The sequence below is a fragment of the Capricornis sumatraensis genome, chromosome 8, assembly GCF_032405125.1.
Source record: "Capricornis sumatraensis isolate serow.1 chromosome 8, serow.2, whole genome shotgun sequence".
NCBI lineage: Eukaryota > Metazoa > Chordata > Mammalia > Artiodactyla > Bovidae > Capricornis > Capricornis sumatraensis.
Window position 1 is genome coordinate 91,769,194 of NC_091076.1, and position 11,298 is coordinate 91,780,491.

Consider the following 11,298-nt stretch of genomic DNA (forward strand, 5'->3'; position numbering starts at 1 on the left):
TTTATTACACCTGGCAGACAGGTACAATGGCTTGATTTAGCCCAGGGGCTGGTATTCAAGACAGCAGTGATGGTCATTTAGAGTCCCTCCTCCCCTTGCTAAAACTGGAGGGGTGGCAGGCTCCAAAACAGGTGGCAGGGAGATAGTTTGCTTAGAGGGCATGTCATTTGAAAACAATCACAATCTGTATTATAACTGAACTGTCACTAGTTTGTATTTATATTTTGGAAAGTTAAAACAATTTTAAGTAAGAAGGTGGGGTTTTTTCCACATATATTAAATGAAAAGGCATGGTTGAGAAACATGTAATTAGATAGGAAAAAGACAGAAAAATGGTTCAACAAGATGAGCTCATGGAAATTATTGTAAGTGGGCTTCAGAAGAGGCAAATTTGATTTTGTTCTTAGGAAGATGTTGTTCAGTGGCTAAGTTGTAGCCAACATTTTGTGACCCCATGGACTGCAGCACGCCAGGCTTCCCTGTCCTTCACCATCTCCCAGAGTTTGCTCAAACTCATGTCCACTGAGTCAGTGATGCCATCCAACAATCTCATCCTCTGTCGCCCCCTTCTCCTCTTGCCCTCAATCGTTTCCAGCAACAGGGTCTTTTCCAATGAGTTGGTTCTTCACATCAGGTGGCCAAAGTGCCGGAGCTTTAGCTTCAGCACCAGTCCTTCCAATGAGTATTCAGGACGGATTTCCTTTAGGATTGACTAGTTTGATCTTCTTGCAGTCCAAGGGACTCTATAAAGGAGAGGAAGGCAAAGTGGAGCCTTAGAGTCGCATATCATGGGCCATCCAAAAAAAAAAAAATGCTCCTATTATGGAAAGTCTGGAATTCCACCTCAGTTTTCTTGTCCTCCCAGCATAGACAGTGGTGGGAGCAGAAGTGTGGGTTCTTTCCCAGAGCTCTCTGTGTGGGCCAGCATCTACCCCAGGGGCCTGCAGGCTGTCATGCCTACTCCTTTCTACTTTGTTAGGATTTGGGGTAAATGCCATTTGGAGTCAAAAAACAGATGATGAATGGAGGGGCCTGCAGAGACTTAACTGGTGTTATTACGTGAAGCTTGGAAAGAAATGTCACAGATGAGCACCTTGGTAATACAGGGCTGGTAAACAGAAAACTAATGGCCTTACTTATGAAGTGGCTCAAAACTGAACCTGGTCCCAAGCCAAGGGAGCAAAACTCTCAGGGGAAAAAAATAATCAATCCACATGGCCAAAATTTTTGTGGCCCAAGTGAAACCAGATACCGAATTCAGGGCCCATATCAGTCTAATCCATGAGGGTAGTGTGATACAGGGAGACCAGAGACAGGAACCTAGTGGGCAGGTGGGAGAATCACCTGTAAGAAGAGGAGTCCTGGGGTTTGGTACCAGAGGGAGCCCTGAGTCCTCTGGTTGCAAGAATGGACGTGAGTGAAAGCACAATGTCCAGGTGTCCTGGGCCAGAATGGTCACCACCTGCCAGCCTCCCCGGCCTGCAGTCCCCTATACCTGAATAGCCTTCTCCTCCACACCTCATAGCCCTGGGGGTCCCACAATTAGAGTTCATTCAGGATGTGGCCTGGTCAGGCAAGCGGGGTACAGGCCAGACTTCCACGGCCAATCACATGATGCTCACGGCCACTCCTTACAACATCTGACATTTGAGTTACTTGTTAGAAGAAAGCCCACAAGAGCCCCCAGGACATTATTGTCCCCTGACTGCCCATAGAAAGCTTTTTGATTTTGGTTAGGCCACTTGGAGTGGAAAACTGAGCTCCAGAAGCGATAGTGGTTTATTTCATCATTGTTTATAAATGGCCAAAGAATGCAGTCAAGCTTCCAGCCCACCCACCTGGGAATGTATGGCCCCTGGTGCTGCTAATGGGTTCTGTGACCGCCTCTCTAGCTCCTCTGTCCCTCTAAGAAGGAAAAACTATCCCTGCAGTTTTCCGGGGAACCCCATAATCAGATATGCCACAAGTACCTTCCGTATGACAGGAGCGCTATACGGATTATCCCTCAACAACAGCTAGAGCAAAGTACAAAGTTTCTAATTTTACCACTGAGGAATAGGTCTCAAGGGTGTGTAGTGACCTGGCCAATTTCACTCAGCTGGTGTCACAGAGGTCGGACTGGAGCCCAGGTCTGTCTGACTCTGGAGCACATGCTCTTTCCCCCACACTATGGTACTGTCACCAACCAGGGCTCGTGGCCTCCCGCAATCAAAATAAATTGATAAGAGGCCAGACAAGAAATTCAGGTAAGGCATTATGGGGCTCCTGCAGCTGCAGGAGGGAGCAAAACAAGTTAACAGGTTCCCTTACTCACTGCCCAAGGAGGGGCAAGCTGGTTCCTTAACATGCAGCGAGAACAGGGGTGTGTCCAGGGGCCACACCAGAGTGGCTTAGATGGTTGGCCCACCCCTTTGGTGGTATTGAGTGCAGGGGGCATTTGCAGTACCCTGCTTTCCCGACTCCCTGTTGTTGTCACCAGCTCTTCAGAAGCAACAATTGGTCTTTTTGGTCTTTTTGCCTCTTGTTGTCTAGGATTTGCCTTAGCTGGGCATGCATGCAGTTATTTTTAGTCCCTTATAGTTTCTTTGTATTCTGTTGCTCAAGGAGACATTTGTCTAGGTCCATGGCTCCCCAGGTAGTGCTAATGGTAAAGAACCCGCCTGCCAATCCAGGAGAATGCAGGTTCGATCCCTGGTCAGGGAGATCCTCTGAGGAGGGCATGGCAACCCACTCCAGTATTCTTGCCAGGTGGGCTACAGTCCATAGGATAGCAAAGAGTCAGACACAACTGAAGTGACTTAGCACACACTCACACATGCATGCATTGCAGTAGAGGGTCCCAGGTCCCAGGTTGTCTCACTACCATGAAGAATCGACTCTGCACTGGTCATTGGACCAGGGTTCAAGAGTAAGCTGAGACCTGAGAGTTTCATTCTTCTGGACCCACTCAGCATAAATATGCCAAAAGCTAAATTGACTAGCACAGCAAGGAGAGAATAGAGCCTCTCGGGTCCTTTTCCATGTCTGGTCTCCCACTGTGTATGGCCGAGAACCACCTTGGCCAGGGTCAGAGCCATGTCCAAAAAGCAGACAGCACTCATGCCAACTGCATTCCTCACTCCAGTACTTCGAAGGCAGCAGAAGAGGAGACAAGCCTATGCAAAAGTGGCAGCATCTGTCTAGAGAAAAATATAAACAAGAGGTGGGCCAGGACCAAGAAAACTGTCCCCAGAACCCAATCTGGGCTGCCACGTCTAAGAGGATCGATGAGGATCCCGTGCCTCCATGAAAGTGTAGTAGTGCAGAGTTAGCCGCTCAGTCGTGTTGAACTCTTAGCAACCTCATAGACTGTGTAGCCCACCAGGCTCCTCTGCCCACGGGATTTTCCAGGCAGGAATACTTGAGTAGGTTGCCATTTCCTCATCCAGGAGATCTTCCTGACCCAGGGATCGAACTTGGGTCTCCCACATTGCAGGCAGATTCTTTACCATCTGAGCCACCAGGGAAGCCTGCCTCTATGAAAGGGGCCAATTCAAATAAGAAAAAACTTGGCAACTTGGCCAAGGCAGCTCCCAACACGACCTCCCTCTGACCAGATTGGAACTCTGAGTTGTGTGATTTTTGCTCTTGGACAAAATACAAGGAGGCTGAAGATGCCAAAAGCACAGTAGGGACATGTTAGTTCTGAGCTGTTCTGAAGGAATTCAGGTTTGGCAACGAACACCACTTCCCTTCACCAGTCAACTGAGATTGATGGGCAAGGTATGTGCACATCCCAATGTCAGCAAAGGGCCCCCATCCAGAGGCTAAGACCCCAGTGCCCCAGAGAGCTCTTAGCAGCGACATGCCAGGGCCGGTGACCACCCAAGGTCTTGAGAGCCAGGGCTCTTTATCACATCACATACATTGTCAAACACCAGAAGCATGTCATACAGGAAGGAGGTTTATTTACTGCTGAATACAGGAACCCAATTAAATTTGAGGAGATTCTGAAGCACTGGAGTAGAACCAAAATCCCAGAAGAGACACTGGGAAAAAACAATAGCTTTAGTGAAAGACCATTACAACATGGAAACAAAAGGAAAAAAAATACAGCTTAAGGAACAAACAGGAAACCATTGCTTAGAAGATATCTGTGATCCTGTGATTCAGTGAAAATGCCTCCAGTGGGTTTGGTCTTGTTGGAAGGAAGACTAAGCTGGTGAGGGCAATCGTAGCCCCGGTACAAGCAGCCTGGATCTTCTGCACTGGGACACAGACGTTCAGAACTGGCTCTTAGTGCCAGTGCAGGCAGGCAGAGCACTGCTGGGATAAAGGGTTCTAGAGGCAGGCGTAGAGCAGGGATTGCAGGGGAGTCTGCAGGGAGAGAGAGAGAATGAGTTAGACCTGAGAGTTGAAAAGTATCTCAGTGATGGACAGAAAGGTAAGACCAAACGTCTTAAGGACAGGTCCACCAGCAACAAATCACACAGCCCAGTGGAATCTACAAGAGCAGTCCCACTTTCACTCTCACTGGATCTCTCCACATCCAGGAGTCCCTTGGTCAACGTGGCTTAGGGACCCTGCTATCATTTCTGCAACATTCTATCAGCATTGCCGTCTACACACACCAGGAGAGGTGAATGTTTCACTGATAGAGCATGCGCAGGGAAGCTTGTTCTTTACAATGAGATCTTCCACAAGCACTTCAGTGCTCTGTGGAATGGCGTGGCCAGGAATTGCCTAGATCAGTGATCCCCAACATTTTTGACACCAGGGACTTGTTTTGTGGAAGACAATTTTCCCAAGGACTGGGAGTCACGAAGAGAGGATGGCTTGGGCAATAATGGGAGCGATGGGAAGCAGCAGATAAAGCTTCATTCATCTGCTGCTCACCTCCTGCTCTATGGCCTGGTTCCTTATGAACCAAGAACCAGGATGGCCTGGGGCTTGGGGACCCCTGGCCTAGATCATACATACTTGCAGTCTTCACTCTCCAGAAGGTTCTGGTACGTGTTGATCTCACACTCCAGCCGGGCCTTGACATCCAGCAACACCTGGTACTCCTGGTTCTGCCGCTCCAGGTCAGCCCGGATCTCAGATAGCTGCTCCTCCACGTTGCTGATGAGGGTCTGCATCTGGGCCAGCTCAATGCCAAAGCGGGCCTCAGATTCACACAGCGAGTTCTGCAGACAGTCCTTCTATAACAGGAAATAACAGGGTGAGAGACCTAGCTGCGCCTAAATCATTCAGTGAAAATCCTGGCCACACTCAGCCACATGGGACAGATTCCAAGAAGTCATAGGACACACCTGAGCTCTGGATAAACCGCTGTCAATATGGCCAAGACTTTTCACCAAAAAAAAAAAAAAAAAAAAAACCTAACTTGAATGGTGTCATGTTTACCCATGCACCCCCCATGCCTGGCATAGACATTCAGTAAAATCATGTAGAATGAGCGCCTAAACCACCACACCTGATTCTGAAGGAAGTGACTTTTAATGGAAACCATTCCCTGGGTCAAAATAACCTTGACAACAAGGCATCAAGTTTCAGAGGACTCAGATCCTGAGCTCTGACTTAACTGCTAATGAAACTGATTAGTGAGACATCTAAGCGATGTTGCTGTGAGCCCAGGACCTGTGGCCCTCGCAGCGTGGTGAGGGTGAGGAGGACCATACCAGGTTGTGCTGGGCTTGGCGCTCCACCTCCAGGGCGTTCACTGTGCGTCGAAGCTCCAGGATCTCTGACTGGCAGCACTGCAGCTCCTCTGAGCAGGACATGGCCTGCAGGCTGATGCCTTCAGACTGTAGCACAAGCACACAGAGAAGTGACCGCTCCCCTCCCTGGCCAGATGCAGCCGGGTCCCTCCCTGCTCTGCAGCACTGCCCTCACCTGAGTTTGGAACCACTGCTCCACGTCACGGAGGTTGGTCTCCACCACGGCCTCGTACTGGCCCCGCATCTCCTCCAGCACCCTGCCCAGGTCCACAGTGGGCACCACGTCCAGCTCAATCTTGAGCTTATCTCCCAGCTGACACTTCAGAGTGTTCACTTCCTACAGAGACAGAGAGACCAAGACCTGCAGTAAGAAAAGGGCATTTCACAGAGCAGAGAGCCCCTGAGCCCCCTCCCCGACAAGCGGCATGAGATGTGACACCACACACGCTGATGTGAAAGGTCTTGCCCTGGGTCTAGTGGGAAGGACCCACCGGGAGACCTGCCTAATCTCACAAGGCACACCTTTAGAGAAGAAACCCCACTCTGCCACATCCCACTGGGCCAGTCTGACTCTCAAGACCAGATCAGTCCTTTATCCTGCTGCCACCTGAGCCCAGACTCTAACCCTGGAGACACTTGGTGGGAGGTGCTCCCTTCTCTGCCCAGCACCCTCCCCTCCCCATGGAGTCTGCAGCTGTAGGACCAGACCTGCTCGTGGTTGCTCTTGAGGCAGAGCTGCTCCTCCTTCAGGGATTCCTGCTGGGCCTCCAGGTCAGCCTTGGCCAGGCTCACATCGTCCAGGATCTTGTGCAGCCCGCACAGGTCCGCCTCCACCACCAGGCGCAGGGAGCGCTCACTCTCGTGCCTTCCATCACAGAAGGCGCAAGTCAACCGAGATGCCAAGGAGAGCCCCTCTCCGCTGGCCCTGCCCCCACCCTCTTCACCAGCTTGGACCCTCGTTTGCTCATTGGGCTCAGCACTGGCCTTGGACCTGAGTTAGACACAGTGCCCACTCTCAAATAGTTCACTGTCTAGTGAGACATTCACAGCGCTTAATCATTTTCACCATTGTGAAATGAGGCAACTTTGGTTCAGAAAGATTAACTGACCTGCCTAAGATCATATATCTTAGGACCCAACACAGGGTTCATGCCGTTGTATGAGCTATTAGTTAACTAGGATAAGCAATGCCAACTGTCTGGTCATTGATTTGCTCCTTTATCCCTTATGTTGGGATATTTTTCCCTCTCTCATCTGTCATCTTTGTTTAGTGGAAACACCTGGCACCTGAGAGCTCCATAGATTGCCCCATAGGTAAATCTGGACCCTGACTTATCTCTAAGAGGCCTCCTTAACTTATATGTGAAATTCAGTGGCTGTCAATGGCTCAGTTTATTCTAGAAATCACTTTATTTTGCTCCTGGTTAATGAAGTCGGACTGCCTTATCACAACCATTTTAGGAACCATAAATGAAGACAGACTAATACCAAACTAAAGATACTCAATTTGATCTACCTTCTATTAGTTTGGTTTGTAAAAGTAAGAGGAGCCCAGCAAAAAAATTTAATAAGGAAGAAAAAGGACAGTAATTCACTCATCCAGCAAGTATTCTGACGTTGGGACTCACAGTGGAGGAAGGAGTCACTCTGAGCCCTCCTTCAACCTTAACCTGTTAGTCACTCAGTTGGGTCTGACTCTTTGCAACCCCATGGACTACAGCCTGCCAGGCTCCTCTATCCTGCCTCTATCCAGGCAAGAATACTGGAGCAGGTTACCATTTCCTTCTCTGGGAGATCTTCCCCACCCAGGGATTGAACCCAGGTCTCCTGCATTGCAGGCAGATTCTTTACCACTGAGCCAACAGGGAAGCCCCAACCTTACTTACTTGATTCTAAAGTCATCGGCAGCCAGCTTGGCATTGTCCACTTGGATGATCAGCCTGGCGTTCTCAGCCTTGCTGCACAGGATCTGAGCAAAGCCAAGAAGATAGTTCACATACAGAGCATCACACTCCAGGTTCCTGCTCTATGTGTGATGTCTGTGTTCATGCTCAGAAGACTCCAAGAACCCAAAGCTCCTTGAAGTCTTGGTGGGTGTTTGCCTTCCATGCCCTTCTACCTCCCTCGGGCCCAGCACACCCCACCCGGGGTGCTCCACATCTCACCTTCTGCTGCAGCTCCTCGATGATGCGGAAGTGGCTCTGATAGTCCGGACACACGGTGGACTCGGGGCATTTGCTCAGCTCTCGGATGCGGCTCTCCAGCTCCGCGTTGTCCCGCTCCAGCCCGCGCACCTTCTCCAGGTAGCTGGCCAGCCGGTCATTCAGGAACTGCATGGTCTCCTTCTCGTGGCTGTTGAAGAAGCCTTCACCGAAGGTCCCGCAGATTCCGATGTTGCCGGGAATGTCGCAGGTCCCCGGCAAGGGACAGGCGGTGTTGCAGCTGTGGGGCAGACAGAGGCTGGGTCGACCCAGAGGGGTTGTGCCCACTCGGACTCGGTTGGCGTGTGCCAGGGTGGCCGAGAGGCTCAGAAGGGCAGCATTGATCTCTGCCCCAAGCTGGTCTCCAGCGTCAGTGGAGGAGACACAGATGTTCCTTGCTCCAGGAGTGTTGGTGCAGCCCAGAGAGTGGCGTGAGCTGATGCAGGAGGAAGTCATGGTGGGCTGAGGACACGCAGGAGGTTCAGAGGCGCTGAGAAGGCTGAGCCACTGCATCTGACAACCCTCTTCCCTCCTGGCCCTTTTATACCCCATCCCAAGTGGGTGTGGGCTCCATGCTTTGACCTCGCTGCCTTGATTCTCTACCTACTGTTGTACCGTCATCCTGTTACTCAGCTGTTGAGTTTACCATTAAGAGTCCCTCACCTCATTAGAGGAATGTTGATGAATCTGAGGTGCCTCCTGGCTCTTTGATATCGGATGAGCTGCTGGTGGGCTGTCAGAAGCTTTTCATTATTTTTAAAAGAACAAAAGTCCTTTCAGTCATCAGATGGTTGGCCTCCTTAGTGGTATGTCCACACTGAGCCTGTGACTATTCCTGTAGGTCATCAGAGCAGCAAGAGAGACAAATTTCTGTGACTGTAGTGGCACTGACTTGGGCGAAGACTCAACCAGCCTTCCCTATCCAGGGAAGAAACTGGTTTTTGGCAGATGTTATGGGCTTATTGGTTATCGAGAAGTTTTCTATTTCTTCTTTCTTCAGTTGTTTGCCTTTTTGCTCCACTCTAAGAGGCAATAAGACTTCTCTGATAAGTCCTTTCATTCAACACACATCTCCTGACACATCCTATGTGCCAGGCTCATACCTGACACACAGTTGGTTAGGCACGATATCATTTCTGTCCATCAAGAAGCGCTATAACTTGGGTAGCCGTGGGTGTTTTCAGTAGTGTCTGAGAAACTCATTAGTATAAGGGTGACTCTGAAAACCTGATCTAGACCAAAAAAAGTGAGCATAAAAAAAACAATAACAAAGGTTATTGATAATAATAATAATCTTTTTGCATCTCATATAAGAGATTCAAATAATCTTTTTGAATCGCATATAAGAACTTGACCATGAAATGCAAGAGTCAAAGTCACGGCTGTCTCTCTTCCAGTCTTACTTGCCTGATTCTAAAGTCTGTTATGGAGCACTTCTCATGTGTCTTAGGGGATTTATTGATTATATTGTCTATATTCTTCCTACATTATGTGAGATGGGTATTCTTCTCTTAATTTTACAAAAATAAATAAATAAGGCTTTGGGGACCAGAGATGTGAACTTGTTTTTCTCTGATCAGGCCAATTATAAAGTGTCAAAGCTCTCCTAAATATGTTTCTTTCCACTTCAGAGCCTGTTCTTATTTCCCTTGATCCCCCACCCTGGCCCCCAACAGGAGAACAACTGGGTCATTGCTAGATGAAGAAGGATTAAAAGGCTCAGAAACTGAGCAAGAAGTTGAAATTAAAAGAGAAAACAAGAATCTGCTATTCTATATTGTTCTCTTTTGTTCTATATTGTTTCTCCCAGAAAATACAAATGCTGGGTGCCAGAGCAGGGTTCTCCGAGGACTATGCAGGAAAACGCCCAGGGGAAAAGTTCCATCTCCAAAATAGTTATACATAACAAACACGCCTCTAGCTCTTAGTACCACGGAACCAAAACAGCTGATGGCGAAGGTCTCTAATTTTCTCAAAATTTTTGGCAGACTATAGGCCCCTAGTACTGAGAAAGATCTAACATGGGCCCCTGAGGTGGTTGTAACTAGATCTTTGAGAAAATGAGTATTAGGCAGGGCTCTGAGCATTAAACAAGAGCTGAACAGACATCTTTATAGGGACTAGATACACAGAGTAGAGACTAGATATATAGAGACATCTATAGGGACTAAATAACTATATATATATATCTGCTTTCCCAATGCATGTGTGCATGCTAACTCACTTCAGGCGTGTCCAACTCTTTGCAACTCCAAGGGCTGTAGCCTGCCAAGCTCCTCTGCCCATGGGATTCTCCAGGCAAGAATGGGTTGCCATGACCTCCTCCAGGAGATCTTCCCATCCCAGATATAGAATCCACATCTCTTTCATCTCTTAAGTCTCCTGCATTGGCAGGCAAGTTCTTTACCACTAGCACCACCTGGGGTGGCTCAGTGGTCAAGAACCCACCTGCCAATGCAGGAAAATGAGGGTTTGATCCCAGGGTCGTGAAGATCCCCCGGAGTAGGAAATGACAACCCACTCCGGTGTTCTGGCCTGGAAAATTCCATGGACAGAGGAGCCTGGCAGGTTGTAGTCCATGGGGTCACAAAAGAGTCAGACACGACCTATTGACTAACCAACAACAACAAAGTGAGTTTAACCCTGTCTCCTGTAAGGTTTTCCTTAATTAGACTCACAATGTCAGGCATTCACATGTCAGAGCTGCAGACTATTCTGAAATGTGTCTCAGTAGCTGAGAAAGAATTCACTTCTAAAAGTTCTTAATATCATAAGCAATTTACTAACTAAAGTGACTTGGAAGGAAATTCAGGAAAAAATAAATGAGAATGAAACCTCTTTACTGCTTTGAGTTCTATCAGGAAGAAATACAGAATTCAAAAATTCCATCTACATTCCCCAGAAAGGTCAGCTCTGGCCTAAGAGCCACTCAGAGTTCATCAATGAATAGCCCTTTCCAGACACCATAATTAGGAAGCATCCCCAGGCCAGGCCATCCCATCCTTCAGAGGTCTCTGGATGCAATCTGCATAGGTTACATCTTCAAACATTCCTTTGTTACTCTCCTCCGCTTCATCACATAGCTGCTCGCTTCCCTATAAACCAGAGAACTAGACTTTTAAAGTCATTTCATTTGACTTGCTAAATAGAAGGTATCTTGACCTTATGCTCTGACGGGATTCATTCCATTGGCTAAAATGCACAATATCTTTCATCTCAAAGCACACTTATCACTGCATTACATCACTTCTGAAGATGTGTATGTCTGGATGATGCCCCTCCCTGCTAGAGTTTGATCATGGTCTTGACATGGGTTTCTACTGGATACACTATCTTGTATAAGGACACTGACCTTCCCTTGTAAAATCGCTTGGTTCCACTGATCTGCATTTTTCTCA

At 48.4% G+C, this 11,298-nt stretch overlaps 1 protein-coding gene across 1 annotated transcript; it reads right to left on the reverse strand.

The window, feature by feature from the left end:
* Window positions 1–4,096: 4,096 nt before the first annotated feature.
* On the reverse strand, window positions 4,097–8,356 carry LOC138083651 (keratin, type I cuticular Ha7-like). Its single transcript, XM_068977478.1, is given in 8 exon segments — window positions 4,097–4,319; window positions 4,321–4,356; window positions 4,960–5,180; window positions 5,661–5,786; window positions 5,875–6,036; window positions 6,408–6,564; window positions 7,586–7,668; window positions 7,865–8,356. Coding segments are annotated over 8 exon segments (1,500 nt in total).
* Window positions 8,357–11,298: the final 2,942 nt, after the last annotated feature.